The 16,784-nt window shown below is 40.3% G+C and overlaps 1 protein-coding gene across 6 annotated transcripts in view; it reads right to left on the bottom strand.

Annotated features, from left to right (window-relative positions):
- The window catches only part of pms1 (PMS1 homolog 1, mismatch repair system component), a 107,769-nt gene that overhangs the window by 40,582 nt on the left and 50,403 nt on the right, over positions 1-16,784 (bottom strand). For all 6 annotated transcript variants that reach the window (XR_011886430.1, XM_072261688.1, XM_072261687.1 and 3 more), the window contains 2 exons: positions 3,752-3,874; positions 2,097-2,243 (listed from right to left, as the gene is read on the bottom strand). Coding sequence is in view for 5 of the 6 variants with exons in the window: in XM_072261688.1 (XP_072117789.1) it covers positions 2,097-2,243; positions 3,752-3,874 (270 nt within the window). In the remaining variant the exon portion in view is untranslated. The remainder of the gene's footprint in view (positions 1-2,096; positions 2,244-3,751; positions 3,875-16,784) is intronic.

Below are 16,784 nucleotides of genomic sequence, written 5' to 3' on the forward strand. Positions count from 1 at the left end.
TTTCTAGAACACATGCATTCCTCATCAGTAGTCACTGATGCTCATTAACTCTAGATGATATGCAAAAACCATAACAGGATGAAGGATGCTTGAGGTTTTGGTCCAGTGGAGGCAGGGTCTGGAATAATGACAGAGGTGAAAATGAGAAACATGGTTTAAACTTGTGTGCATTGAATTTATGGACATTGAACTGAATATCTGGCAACCATGTATACCCCTCACCAATGACTAGAAAACACACAGCCTACTTTACTGACACCAGAGATTCTGCAGATGCTGAAGATCTAGAGAAACACGCACAAAGTGCTGCAGGAACTCAGCAAGTCAGACAGCATCTATGAAAATGAATAAACAGTCGACACTTTGGGCCAAGACCCTTTGCTAGGACTGGAAAGGAAGGGGGAAGACTCCAGTATAATAAGAGGGAGGGAGGGAAAGGAGGACAAGCTAGAAGGCAATAGGTAACACCAGCTGGGTGGGAAAGGTAAAGGGTTTGACAAAAAGGAATCTGATAGGAGAGGAGAATGGATCTTGGGAGAAAGGGAAAAAGGAGGGTCACCTACCACCAAACACATCTTTACTCCCCTCGCACTCCCACCCCCGATCTCCCTCCTGGTACATATCCCTGCTATTGAAAGAAATGTTACACCTGCCCTTTCACCTCTTGCTTCACCTTCATTCAGGGCCCTAAACAGTCCTTCAAGACGAAAATGTTGGGGTCATCTATTGCATCTGGTACTTCCATTGTGGCCTCCGCTACAATGGCAAAAGCCAATATAAATGGGGAACCACTTTGTTGAGCGCCTCTGCTCCATCCGCCAAAAGTGGAATTTCCCAGTAGCCAATCATTTTAATTCCTATCCCATTCCTGTTTTGACATGTTGGTCCCTGGCTTCCTCTTCTGCCGCAATAAAGCTACACTGAGGCAGCCTCCAAGTTGATGGCATAAATATTGATTTCTCCTTCCAGTATTTTTGTTTCCCTACCCTTCCATCTTCTTCTATCCCCCAGCCTGGCCTCTTACCACTTCTGCTAACCTGTCTATCACCGCCCCCCGTGCCTCTCCTTCTTCCCTTTCTCCCAAGGTCCATTCTCCTCTCCTATCAGATTCCTTCTTTTCCAGCCCTTTACCTTTCCCATCCACTTGGCTTCACCCATCGCCTTCTAGCTTGCCCTCCTTCCCCTCCCAGCATCTGTTCATTCTGGTTTCTTCTCACTTCTTTTCCATTCCGGATTATAGGTCCTGGCCCAAAACATCGACTTTTTATTCATCTTCATAGAAGCTGCCTGACCTGCTGAGTTCCTCCAGGATTTTGTACGAGTTGCCTACTTTACTATGCTATTACACTGAGGTATACATCTTCTGCAACTGTGCAATCTGCTTGCAAGAACCTAACTTAAGTCCCACTTTTCTAGATCATAGAATGAGGTATAGGGGTCAGCATGTGGTAATGAAACAGGCACAAGTACATAGGGATAAGGAGGAATATTGGTGGTCACCTAAATAGTTTGACCATTCTCACTTGCACAATGCCTGAACAGCAGCTGAACCAGCTGGCCAATAAAAGAAAGGAGTGTGGCAATAGCACAGGCGTAGGTGGAGGCAGAAGCATAGAGAATGCTCCACATGATTGTACATTATAACAGCACTCTTCCCCATTTTCCCATGATCTCTGGTACTCTGAAACAATGTGAGAAAGTTGTTACAGTGATATGGTTGACAAGATAAATGCAGTCAAGGAAAAACAGAGTTATAAAACTCAATAGCTCAACTAGTAAAGCAATTCTGGCTCCTGACTGGCACTCAGTGCTATCCACTACTATACAAATAGAACCGCATGCCAATTCCCTGTACTCTTGGCATCAAAACCAATCTGTTGGTGCCTTGTAAAAACTATATAATCTGAACAATTTTTCTAACCTAAAATTGCAAAAGTGTGCAAATTTTATGTTTGTTTATTCTACATATTATCAAATCTTAGGGACTAACATTGTTGGGAACGTGAGCATGATATTTTTGTTGCAAAAAGTTCCATTTCAACAAATATCTCAAGTATTTATGACAATTTAATGAGACATGTTTTAAATTGTCTTACCTTGTTTTGAAACATTATTTGAGTCTTATCTGGTGTTAAATTGACATCTATAACTGAGGCTGGAACCAAGATATTTAAGAAGAAAATTGGATAACGAGTATGTGAAGTATCCTTCTGGCATTGAGAGCTGTAATACTGTCGGACTAACTGCAAAATTAAAGCAAACAGAAATTTAAGTAGTATTTTTCCAGGACAAGCCATTAATAATAAAGTTGGACTGCAGTAGTGAAAGCTATTAAGTTGAAGTAGATTTGTAACTATATTAAAATGCTACCCTCACCTTCATCTTTATTGACACTAAACACTCAGCAAAGAAATTTTCAAATCCTTGCCTGTTCAATATGTTACAGCAAGATGTTCCAACAAATAGAACAGAGAAAAGATTTTGAAACTTAGTCTAATGTTGTCATCCTTGTGCAGATGAGGTTGGGTGAAGTCTAATCCATCCATACATAAAACATTGCAAGATTAATTTGTGAATGTTGGATTCTCAGTTTTAAGATCTGGTCTATATTTCATAAAACCAGCAAATATCTCACAATCCATTTATTTCTTGAGATAGTGTGGAATAGGCCCTTCCTAACCTTTGAGCTGCACCTCCCAGCAATCCCCCAATTTAATCCTAGCTGAAGCATGGGACAATTTACAAAGATAATTAACCTACCAACTGGTATGATGTCTTTGGACTACTGGAGGAAACCCACGCAATCATGGGGAGAATGCACAAACTCCTTACAGGATACGGTGGAAATTGAACCCGGGTTGCTTATACTGCAATGCGCTGTGCTAACCACTATGCTACCATGCCACGATGCCACCTAATCTGTTTACCAACCAATTATTACACCTAAATGATAAAAGCCAAATCAGTTCACCTCACAGTAAATGAAATGGATCCTGAAACATTAGAAGATTAGTTGAATTTTCACCCCGAATGTCATGCTATAGCTTTAAACAATTAGACATATCGTTAGAAATAATAAGGATCATATAATACGCGGAGTAATTCACAAACAGCTAAGTATTGACCAACTTTTACTTATTGACCAACAATTACTTCAGCACAAAATGAAGCAATACTTTACAAAAAAAAAATTGCAACTCTGTTAAAATCCTCCTTATCCAATCAGTTTAGCCTCACATCTGTGCTTGATTATAGTATTACATGGCCAGTTTACTGTTTTCCAGTAGTAAGCTACAAAAAAATCTGTTCAAATTTTACTGGATCCACATTGCACCACCAATACCTGATGCAGATATAATTAGCAACATCATACTTTACTGAGTTGTTGTTTTCTTAATCAGACACATTTGAATTAGTCTTCAGGATAAATACAGAAACGACAGGCCAAGATTTTAAACCTGGGACTTCTGCAACATCAAAAAAATCTAACAAGATACATGCAGTAGACTGTGTGCCTATTTTTGTGTATTACCAATTCACTGAGTTTTGATTCCGGAAAGAAAAGCAATTGCAGTAGCATCCATTAGGTAAATACTGAGGTGATGTCGGCATTTGAGAAATTGGAAATCTTGATAACAGTAAGAAGAATCACTAATAATACCATAGCACAATCTACAGAAGATTACTGAACTGCACTATATTATATATTCTTAAAGTACATTTATTACATATACCAAGGTTGTTAATTTACTTTTAATATTTCCTTGTGATGAACAGGTCTGGAGTTTACAGAGATAAGACTTCTGTCAGGGCTCGTGAGACTCATCGAAGAAGGATTAGATCCAAGTTTGGGAAGAAAGCCACTAAGGAAAATCTGTAAACATTGGAGAAAAAGAATACACACACAAATTTAGAAAATACTCTACTATCACAACATAATGTTTCAGAACAGAAACTCATTTTGCAGTGATTGTTCACCAAGAGTCATCTGATTTACACATATTACAGTGAGGACTCAGCAAAGGTCCAGACCCTTCATTTGGTGAAAACAAAAACAAATCACAAGAGGAACCAATTATCGAATTCTCTCTCTGGGATACCAGCTGGCAAGCAAGTTCAGAATGGTAAGGTGAAATAGGAGCATCTTCTCCCATATATAGAAAATGTGCATTCTGCCAAAGAAAAAAGAAAACAAAGTCTAAGTATTTTATTCATTTAATTTTAATTATCCTGACATGCTGGTGGTTCTATAGCAATTTAAAGAATTATAAATCTAATGATGAATAAATTTCATACATACCGGCATTATAATTTTAAATTTCAACAAGGTACCACTCATCAGCCTCTATCCCAATATTTTCTTTTCTCCAATATTATTATGCACAAGGTTACCATTATCTGAGAATTTTCCTAATTGTGCAAATCAGTATTTGTCTACATTAGTAGCAATTACCACCATGTGATTGAATGCTGGAATGTATGCGAGGCAAAGGGTAAAGGCGAAAACTATTTACTGAGTAAACATGCAGGTCAGAATGAAAACATCTGTCAGAAATGATAAATTAGATTTTATGAACCAATGGTTTACAATGTGGCTGACACATTCATCGCGAAAGATTTTTAAAAAATAACAGTACAAATAACGACAATAATGGACAGCCATTTTCTGGCCCACACAACATGAGTCTGATCAAAATGACTTTCCCCTCTGCTCTTCATCTTCCTTTTTGAGAGCAACTCTGCCTTTAGACATCCTACACACTTTACGTAAAAAGTAAACAATGTTTCACTAAGTATAACTACAGGTTGCCATAACCATGGAATTTCCATTATATTTAAATAAAACAAATTAAACTGCTACTAAAGTTACTGTAAAATGTCATACATTACAAACTGAAGCTAATGGCCAACATCCATATACAAATCTGGATGAAAAGAAGTGGACAAGTCTGGCTGATCCCAGAACATGGTACAAACTCACTTTGGCAGAGAGTGTAAATGACAATTGATAGAACTGGCTTGAGTTGTTGGACTTGCCAAATACAAACCTGGAGCAAATAATAACAAAGTAATACAGGCAATTGGTATGGAGACTTTAATCTTTGCCAAACAAAAGACTGCCATGACGACCAGATTGATGAACAGAGTGAAGTGTTAGTGTTTCAGGTAGGCTACTGACTGAAGACATCTGTGAATATTAACACCCACGTCAACTTCTCTGCAATCTTTCTCCGTGTCCACTGCAAGCTTATCTTGTCACTGAGACAGCCTACATATCAGCAGTGAGTTACTAAGGTCTCAGGCTCCTTTCCTGGCACCCACACAAGCTGCTATTACAAATGCCCCCTTTGCCTTGAATATTGCCCCTCTCTTTTCAAATCTGCTGTCATCACCAAAAAGTAGCCAACACCATTCTCCCACCCCAACCCATCCCCTGCAAGAAGTACACCAACATTCACAGGTCTATCACTTGACCTATTGATGTACTCTTTTAGGCTCCACTGGGAAAGCATGATCCCATCAGAATCAGATGTAGTATCACTGACATACAGTATGTCATGAAATTTGTTCTGACTGCTGGGGTCTTCAATGACAGATGCTGCCTTTTTGAGGCATCACTTTTTGAATGTGTCCTCGTGATGGTGCTGGCTGAGTTTGCAACTCTCTGCAGCTTTTCCTGATCCACGCCACGCCTGTGTGGTGGCTGATCCTGCTTCAGTCTAATATCTGAGCCACTACACACCAGCACTGAGGATGTTGCCCACTGACATTTAAATGAAGCTAAATATTAAAACAGCCTCTCACTCTGCTGCAGCAGGTGAGAACTTAAGTCTCCAGCACAGAAACTTGCTGGCAGTCCAATTTAGGCCTTTATCTTTATACAGTTTAACGAATTATTTAAAACTAATACAATATTACTAATTATACTGATGAGCTAGTTTTGGTACGCATCTAATACCGATGTCCTTTAGGGATGTGTACCCATCTGATGGGATGTGTGCATTTTGTACCAAATGCAATGCAATTGCCATTACCGTTTTTCCTGTTACTGTGCATTACCTGTCTAGACCTTGATGTTTCTTTTTTCCAATTTATGTACTCAAAGAACATGGACATCATCAGAAAATCCAACATTTATTATTCACCTGTAACTACTCCTAAAAAGAGGCAAACTTGAAGTCCTGAACAGACCTGAGCAGGTAAAGAAGGCAGATTTTTCTCCCTGAAAATTAGTGAACTGGGTTAGTTTTTAATTCGCAGTTCACTAGTTAATCCTCTTGAAACCCACTGCTAAGTTCCAAGACCTGGGCTTCAATACCTCCCTGTGCAACTGGATCCTCAATTTCCTCACTGGCAGACCCCAAATGATATGGATTAGCAACAACATCTCTTCCACAATCACCATCAGCACTGGTGCGTCACAGGACAATGTGCTTAGCCCCTGCTCTACTCACTTTATACTTATGATTGTGAGGCTAAGTACAGCTCCAATGCTGTATTTAAGTTTGCTGACGACCCATTGCTGCTGGCCAAGTCTAAACTGGTGACAAATTGGCGTACAAAGAGGGAGAATGAAAATCTGATTGAATACTGCCTGAACAACAACTCACTCAAAGGCTGCAAACCCGAAGAGTTGATTATCGACAAGGAGGAAGAAGCTGAAGTTCCTGAGCCAGGCTTCATGAGGGGATCAGAGGAGAAGAGGGTCAGAAACTTGAAATTTTTTGATGTTATCATATCAGATAATCTATTTTTTTGGAACAGCACAGAGAAGTGCCATCACAATGAAGACGTAACAGTACTTCTACTTTCTTAGAAGTTTGCGTAGACTTGGCATGTCACCAAAACTTTGACAAACTTCTACAGATGCACATTGGAGAGTATCCTAACTGGCTGCATAGTGGTTTAGTATGGAAACATCAATGCCCAGGAATGGAACAGAAAGTGGTTGGTACAACCTAGTCCTTTACAGGCAAAGAACTCCCTGACATTGAGCTCATTTACCAGGAGTACCGCCACAAAAAAGAAGTGTCCATCATCAAGGACTCACACCATGCTCTTTTCCCGCTACTACCATCAGGAAGGAAGTAAAGGAGCCTCACGTCCCACACCATCATGTCCTGGAACAGCTGTCACCCTACGACTAACAGGCTCCTGAACCAGTGTGGATAACTTCACTCACAACAACTCTAAACTGATTAACAGAATCCACAGACACACTCTCACTCTATAACTCACGTTCTCAATGTTACTTTTTTTTATTTGCACCATTTATCTTCTTTTGCACATTGGCTGTTTGTCAGTCTCTACGTATTCACTTCGTAAATTTTACTGAAATTATTTTTCTGCAGGAAAATGAATCTCAGGGTAGTACGAGGTAATATATAAGTACTTTGAAAATAAATCTACTCTTACAAGTTTCACGGTTACTGTTACTGGGACTTGCTTTAATTCAAGATTTACTTAATTCAATGGTGAGATGTCAACCAAAACCACTGAACCAATAGCCCCAAATTCCATGTGTGAGTCCAGTAACTTCACCATTGGGCTACTGTACCATATTTTGGTGAGTTATCTTGCTACAATGTAAAATCTACTTATGGTTTTAACTAATTTTCAAGAGGCTATATAAGTTCTTGTTGATTTAATAAAGTGCTGCTATGATATTTACCGAGTTTTCTCTCCACTTTCAAAGCAAAGAAAAATGTCAGCAGTGTTGAGTTTTGTTGAAAGAAACCTGGGGGGAAAATGTATAAACCGACAGTACTGCAGGCTAGAGGGCAGTGCCAAAGGTTTCCCAACAGGGATAAGCACTTTTGTTTGAAACAAACTCCATGCTAAGCTTTAAATTTATGCTGTTTCAAACCAATGAAGAGAATATAAAACAATGTTTGAATGAAGTGGTGTCAGACGATTGAACAAATTAGCATCATAATGAGACTGAGTGCATTGATTTAAGATTATACCTGTAAAAGAAATCAATTGGAAGAAAAATCAGGCTTTATTAAACTAAAATTAAAACTGTATATTTAAGTGGAATGGAGTGCAATTGAATTCACAATTATCCAACCACTCAGAGAAGAGAAAAACAGAGATATATTTTCCATAATGCACTATATCTTACAAAACCCTTATTAAAAATAAAACTATCATTAGCAGTTGAAAAATCATTTGCTTACACACTATGTATAAGCAACTTGCCATTGTTCATTATATATTTTTGGAAATAATTATCAAATTAAAAAATAAATGACAGGCTTCCATGTTTTCATAGTTATTTCTGCAATTAGTAAGGGTTCCATGTTGAAGTCAGAACACATTTGTCAATTCCTAATAATTTGCTTTCCAAGCTGCTGGGGAGCAGTTGGAATGCTGTGTAAGGATATGTACATTGGCAGCTTAAGAGCAAGATTTCTGATTGGTGAAAGGGTTGAAGCTGTAGATTTGTGAACAATGTTCATCGTCCATAAAAGCCATCATGAACAGCCATTGCACAACTTCACCAGATACAAGTAGATTCCAACTTAGGCCAGCAATGATCAAACTGTGTTTACTGTCCCTGCACTGCTAATAGACCTCACATTCTGGGCTTTTGGGTGTCAACTTAGTTGTTGGAGTTCGAAGCACTGCAATTTCTGGGGCATGTATTAACAGTTCAAGCAACAGCGCATTTTATCAATCAATCTGACTTAAGGACCCTTACTGAAGCACACAGTCTAAATCAGGAAGTGCAAGCTATTCAGTGCAAAAACTGTGTACAGAAAGCAGAGAGAAAGAAGTATACTAGAGGAAATAGACAATTGGTAGAAGAACTAAAAGCAGTGACTGGGGATTCACGGGTATTTCTCAGGTTGGCCAGATGTTATCATTGAAATTCCAGAGATCGTTACTGGGCATACATTTTTTTAAAAAATGAATGCAACGTATCCAGGCTAGCTGATAACACAGAAATAGGAAGCGAACTGTTAAACAAGTCCGCATGAAATCAATCGATAGAGTGCAATGTGGCAAACTGAGAGGACGTGCATTTCTGTGAGAGAATAGACAGCAGGAATTTTAAACAGTGAGAAATTTACAAGCTCTTCTGCAGAGGGGAATCTGGGTGCTCCCGAGATATGGAGACCCCTTGTGCAGATACAGCAAATAATTAGGAAGACAAGTTTGGATAGATGCTGGAGTACAAAAGTCAGCAAGTCTTACTGGGATTTTACGGGTTTTTGGTAAACTAGATCCAGTTTTGACCTATGGATATACATGGACCTGAGAAGATGATATCAGACGGATGAGGGATACAGAAGAAGTTGGAGATAAAACAACGCCTACTCTTGGTGGATTACTAAAATAAATAAACATGGTTTCAGGAACTATCCAGGATTGAAAGGAGGAGTAGTTTCTTTATGCAGAGTATTGTAAACCTTGGAAGCTTTATCTCCAAAGACTATGAATGATCAGTTATTAAGTATAGTCAAGTAAGAGATTGACAGATTCCTGGACAACATTGAAGTCAAGAGACACATAGACTGGGCAAAAACGTCCACTTGAGTCACAGCGTCAGTCATGATTCTATTGAATGGCAGAGTAAGCTCCTAGCCCTTGTTCTTATGATAGTACAGTGGATTCCAGTTAATTGGGCCATCGGTTAACTGGGGCATCCGCTTATTTGGAACAACTCTTAAAGAACAAAAACTAATTAAGAAAATAACTGAGATTCTTTTCATTTATTTGGAACTCTATGCCACTTAATTGGGACAGGAAACTGTTGCCGAACAGTTTCTAACCAGTGTCATTCGCATGCACGTGTGTGGCCGTTTACACCACATCATGCTTAGAGCGAACAGTTTTAAAATAGTATCAGTTGGTGAGCTTGTGTTCAAAAAGCAGTGATTTTTGTCACTGATAGTTGATGAGAAATAACCAGTAAAATATTTCAGAGCTGTTTTGCTCACTGCAGTTTCAAGCATTCAGGCTTGATGATGCTAGAAATAGCCAGGGGAGTGAAATTGAAACAGTTTTGCTAATTCAACAAATTAGGTACTATGAGGAATTTAAAGGTATTGATAATCATCTTGAATGTTATAGTGAAAATTACAATTTGGAGGATGCAATCGGCAAGAGCATTGTATGAAGGCTGTTGATTATCTGCACTGGGTGTACGCGCTGATTTCATTAATTTACTGTCATCAAAAAAGCGTTCTTCTATTGATGACTGTTAGGACTTAATACACTGTTTTATAGTACTGTAGTAGGTTTGGTAGTGTTATTTGTTTGGTATTTTATTTAAATACTTAATTTGTTACTCAGTTAAATGGTAGTTTGTCATTTTTATACTTTTTTAACTATTCCATGAAACTGGCTACTTGGGTTAAAAGGTACTGGTCCTGATGTGCCCCAATTAACCAGAATCTGCTGTATATGAAATAAAAAGCAAAGCTGTTATATTTTACATTTATAGATTAATAATCTTAAGGAATAAGGCTCCATCATCATTGTTTCTGTTAAAGGAGCATTATTATTTTACATATTTAATGTACATCTTGAGATCCAGAAAGTGAGTGCTGCCACGTCCCACACACTCCACTGCATTTGAATGGCGGAACACTTTCAGTAAGGATCCTATGTAGCAAAACTTATGTAGTTCAGTTACAATATGGAGACTAATTTCCACTTTTCCTCAAACCGCAAACTAATTTCCACTTTTCCAAAAATCCCGCTTTATTTTATTCTGTGGAAACTCACAACCATGGTAAAATTGGTCAGCTAGTTGTTCTGATTAGTAAAGTCAAATGGCTACTATTTTCTGTTCTATTGCTATCAAGATATGGAACATGGAGGCACAAGAGACTGCAGATGTTGGAATCCTTACCCTCCACCTTTTCTCCATCCACCTCCCCACCTCTTTATACTGGCCATCCCCCTCAACTCTTGCAGTCCAGATGAAGGGTCTCGACACAAAACGTTGATTGTCCATTTCTCTCCACAGATGCTATCTGACAAACTGAGTTCCTCCAAGACATGAAATGTATTCATTTAAAAACAAAAAGGATGCCACTCCGCTCATCAAGGGACTTGCGTCCTTTAAAGCAGGGGTCCCAACCTTTTCTTATGCCGTGGACCAATACCATTAAGTAAGGGGTCCGTGTACAGTGTAAAGGCTATTGTGATAAGAGCAAAATGGTAACAAAGGAGTAAATGAACAATCCTAGCACATTCAAACATGTGGTCTGTATTTGGAATTTATATTGGGATCTCTGATCAGCATAGGAGTAGCATATTTCAACACAGACATAAAGGGGTTTAATAGCAAAATCTGTTAACAGACATCAAATTATCTGAATCATAGACTGCTGGTAGAAAGCAGCAGAAAGAAGGGAGGGAATTGCTTTGTCATTTGATGTGGTCTACGTTGTTCTGCTGAGCATGGAAGGTATGCCATGTTGGCACTGGAATGTGTAGCTTCTTCAGCACAACCTTGGCTGTGATGTTGTTAACGCAAATGACTCATTTCGACATGTATGTGATAAATCAGAACCTGAACCGGAAGATATAAGGCAAGTGACAGAAATGGACAGATACATGGCAAGTGAAGTATATAAAAATGGAATAGGGAATAGAATGAACAAAGATGTAACCTGGAGACAAAATGTATCAGTATAGCTCCATAGATCTCTCAAGCGATTTCAAAGCCATTTTAAAAGGCAAAACAGCATGCCGATTAAATGAAGGCACATCAGCAAAGAAATAAGGAGATATTAATGAAATGGTTAAATCATTTTGTTACTTTTTGTGGATCCAAAGTACATTGGATGCAGAAATAGTAACAAATTGATTTAGTAATATATCAAGCGCGAGGGGGTGGTTTATAAAAGGAAAGCTTGGGAAATTAAGGCTTTGTGATAGAAGGAAACAGGAGGAGAAAGGAAGATCTGTTAAAAGGCGGAGTAATTAAAATATCTCAAACAGCTGTTGAATCATAACAATCATAACCACTGGATCAGTAAGTAAAAATGAAACATTGGGATAAATGTTTTCGAATAAAGAGCCACTTTTCTTTTGAAGTTATCACAACATATGGCTCTCAAGTCCATGTTAAGCATGATATATAAAAGGGACAAAGATAAACTATTGAAGGGCATCAATTCATACATTTGATGAAGTAGTGAAATCATCTTGTTTTCACTCCTGAAAACACAGTGAGCAAAGGGTCTTGGCCTTACACGTCAACTATCTATTCGCTCCCCTAGATGCTGCCTGACCTGCTGAGCTCCTCCAGCATTTTATGCGTGTGTTGCTCTGAATTGTCTAACCTTATTTCTCACCAACTAGCAGTTGAGAAGACTCATTGCTTTTCGAACACAGACACACACAACTGACACTATTTAAAAACCGTTATCTCTAAGCACGTGCAGGTCTAACAGTCAACAAGTGCACACGACTGACACTAGCTAGAATTTGTTTTGCAAGCTTTTTGCCCCAATTAAGCTGCATATTGTCCCAAATAAATGAAAGACATCCTGGTTTTTACTCGATTCGTTTTCATTCTCAAAGAGTTGTCCCAAGTAAGCGGCTGCTCCGATTAACCGATGGCCCATTTAACCAGAATCCACTGCATATCACCAGCCCTTCATCATTGATTGGACTAAACCACGTAACTCCTTATCCAACATCATCAGAAGAATATCAGGGTTCAATTGTCAAAGTTCAAAATTGCAAAGTAAATTTATTATCAAAGTATACTTGTCACCATATACAACCCTGAAATTCATTTTCTTGCAAGCATAGGAACATAGAAAACCTACAGCACAATACAGAGCCAAACATGTACTTACTTAGAAATCACGTAGGGTTACCCATAGCCCTCTATTTTTCTGAGCTCCATGTACCTATCCAGGAGTCTCTTAGAAGACCCTATCGTATCCGCCTCCACCACCGTCGCCGGCAGCCCATTCCACGCACTCACCACTCTCTGCGTAAAAAAACTTACCCCTGACATCTGCTCTGTACCTACTTCCAAGCACCTTAAAACTGTGCCCTCTCATGGTAGCCATCTCAGCTCTGGGAAAAAGCCACTGACTATCCACATGATCAATGCCTCTCATCATCTTATACACCTCTATCAGGTCACTTCTCATCCTCTGCCACTCTAAGCAGAAAAGGCTGAGTTCCCTCAACCTATTCTTATAAGGCATGCTCCCCAATCCAGGCAACATCCTTATAAATCTCCTCTGCACCCATTTTATAGTTTCCACATCCTTCCTGTAGTGAGGTGACCAGAACTGAGCACAGTACTCCAAGTGGGGCCTGACCAGGGTCCTATATAGCTGTAACATTACCTCTTGGCTCTTAAACTCAATACCACGGTTGATGAAGCCAATGCACCGTACGCCTTCTTAATGCACAGAGTCAACCTGCGGAGCACCTTTGAGTGTCCTATGGGCACGGACCCCAAGGTCCCTCTGATCCTCCACACTGTCAAGAGTCTTACCATTAATACTATATTCTGCCATCATACTTGGCCTACCAAAATGAACCACTTCACACTTATCTGGATTGAACTCCATCTGCTACTTCTCAGCCCAGTTTTGCATCCTATCAATGTCTCGCTGTAAACTCTGAAAACCCTTCACACTAGCCACGACACCTCCAACCTTTGTGTCATCAGTAAATTCACTAACCCATCCCTCCACTTCCTCATCCAGGTCATTTATAAAAATCACGAAGAGAAGGGGTCCCAGAACAGATCCCTGAGACACACCACTGGTCACCGACCTCCATGCAGACCCATCTACAACCGCTCTTTGCCTTCTACGGGCAAGCCTACTCTGGATCCACAAAGCACGATCCCCTTGGATCCCATGCCTCCTTACTTTCTCAATAAGCCTTGCATGGGGTACCTTATCAAATGCCTTGCTGAAATCCATGCATGCACAGTAAATTCAAAAAACACAATAGAATCAATGAAACACCACCACCAACAGGAAGGACAAACAACCAATGTGCATAAGACAACAAACTATGCAAATACAAATGAAAATAATAATAATAAATAAACAAGCAATAAGAATCATGAGCGTGAGGTGAAGAGTCCTTGAAAGTGAACCCATAGGTTGTGGGAACAGTTCAGTGATGGGGCAAGTAAGTTGTGTGAAGTTATCCCCACTGGTTCAAGTCTGATGATTGAGGGGTAATAACTGTTCCTGAACCTGGTAGTGTGAGTCCAGAGACTCCTATATTTTATCCCTGATGGCAGCAGTGAGAAAACAGTATGGCCTCGGAGGTGGGGTTCTTGATGATGGATGCTGCTTTCCTGTGACAGCACTTCGCACAGATGTGCTCAATGGTGGGGAGGGCTTTACCCATGATTTTCCTTTCAAAGGCAAAGGTGTTTTCATAGTCTCCACCACACACCCATAGAAGTTTGTCAAAGTTCCAGATGTCATGTCAAATCTTCACAAACTTCTAAGGAAGTAGAGGCACTGCTGTGCTTTCTTCATAATTGCACTTGCGTGTTGGGCCCAGGACAGACCCTATGAAATGATAATACCAAGGAATCTTAAGTTGCTGACCCTCTCCACTTCTGATCTTCCAATGAGGACTGGCTCATGGACCCCTGATTTCCTCCTCCTGAAGTCAATAACTAGCTCCTCGGTCTTGCTGACATTGAATAAGAGGTTGTTGTCGTGATACCGCCCAGCCAGATTTCCAGTCTCCCTCCTATATGTTGATCCATCACCACATTTGATTCGGCTAATGACAGAGGTTTTGTCAGCAAACATAAATATGGCATTGGAGCTGTGTTTGGACTCTCAGTTATAAGTATAAAACATGTAGAACAGGGGCTAAGCACACAGCCTTGCGGTGCTGACGGAGATTGTGAAGATGATGTTATGCCAATCCAAACTGACTGGTGTCTGCATGTGCAGAAATAGAGGATCCAATTGCACAAGGACACAAGGAGGTATTGAGGTGATGGTCTTGAAGCTTATTGATTAGTTTTGAGGGGATGATAGTATTGAATGCCAAGCTCTAGTTGATCCTGATGTATGCATCTCATCTGTCCAGATGTTCCAGGGCTGAATGAACTGCCAATGAAATGGCATCTGCTGTGGACCTGTTGTACTCGTAGGCAAATTGGATCCAAGTCATTTCAAAGGCAGGAGATGATATGCTTCATCATCAACCTCTGAAACACTTCATGACTGTGGATATAAGTGCTACTGGACCATAGTCATTGAGGCAGTTTATCATGTTCTTCTTAGGCACTGGTATAATCCAAACCTGCTTGAAGCAGATGGGTATCTCAGAATTCTGAAGAGAAAGATTAAAGACATTGGTGAAAACTGCAGCCAGTTGATCAGTACAGGTCTAATATTCAGTGAGGTACCCAATCCGGACAGATGCTTTCCCTGGGAACACCCTCCAGAAGAATGCCTCGGAGATCGAAATCACAGGGTCATCAGAGGCTGCAGGAATTCAAAGGTGTTTTAATAGTCAAATCGAGCATAGAAGGCATTGAGCTCATCTGGAGTGAAGCCCTGTTGTCACCTATGTCGTTTGGTTTCCCTTGTAAGAGGTGACAGCATTCAAGCCTGGCACAGCTGTAAAGTATCCTCCAGTGATTCAAGTTTGATCCAGAATTGCCACTTCACATGTGAAATGGCTTTCCGGAGATTGTACCTGGACCTCGTGTAACGTACTTGGTTGGCAGACCTGAGTGCCACAGATCTGGCCCTTAACAGACTGTGGATTTTATGGTTCATTCAGGTCTTCTGGTTGGGGAAGACTGAATGATTCTGTGGGGACACACTTGTCTATGACTGCTTTTATAAAGTCCATGACAATGGTAGTGTATTCATTCAGATCTCGATGAGTGCCGGAAAAGGGCCCAGTCCACCAACACAAAGCAATCCTGCAGCTGCTCTTCTACCTCCTCCAACCACCTCTTTGTTGTCCTTACCTCTGCAGGCTTGTTCCTTCGCCTTGGCCTGTATGCAGGCAGGAGGACAGCCAAGTGATCAGATTTACCTAAATACACTCTAGGCATGGTATGGGAGCCATCCATTATTGTAGTATAGCAGTGGTTGAGTGTGCTGGGGTCTCTATTGCTGCAGATTATATGCTGATGATAACTGGGCAAAGATTCCTTCAAGCAAGCCTGACTGAAGTCCCGGAATATGTTTGGGAATGCATTGGGGTGGGCTGTTTCTTGTCCAGTGATGGTAGCATTCAATATCTCAAATGCCTAATTAATGTTGGCTTTTGGAAGTATATAAACTTCAGTCAGGATCACAGAAGAGAATTCTCCTGGTAAGTACAATGGTAGTCACTTAATCATTAAATGTTCCAGGTGAATAAGAGCAAGACACAACCGCTACATCCAAACACCACATAAAGTTTATTATGACCCACAAACCCCCACCTTTTGGCTTCTCCATACCAGCAGTTCAATCCATCTTGTGTATCGAGAAGCCTTTGGGTCTTACTGACACATTTGGTGCGTAAAGAGTGAGCTATGTCTCCATCAAGCATAGCACACAGCAATTGCTCATTTCCCTCCAAAACAACAATCTTGCCCTTAGGTCCTCAGCTCGTTCTCCAGCGACTGTACATTTGCTAACACGATGTTGTGTAGAGGGTGTTCCATTCCTCTGTCTCAGCCTGGCTTGGAGCCGACCCCTCCTCCCTCTCTCTCAACCATGCTGATGTCTGCTTTTAAGGTGCAGCTCCTTCATGCTTGAGAGTTAAATCAGCTGAGTCCTTCCAAAGATGGTGAAATTGCTAGTTCA

The sequence above is a fragment of the Mobula birostris genome, chromosome 6 (assembly GCF_030028105.1).
Source record: "Mobula birostris isolate sMobBir1 chromosome 6, sMobBir1.hap1, whole genome shotgun sequence".
Lineage (NCBI taxonomy): Eukaryota > Metazoa > Chordata > Chondrichthyes > Myliobatiformes > Myliobatidae > Mobula > Mobula birostris.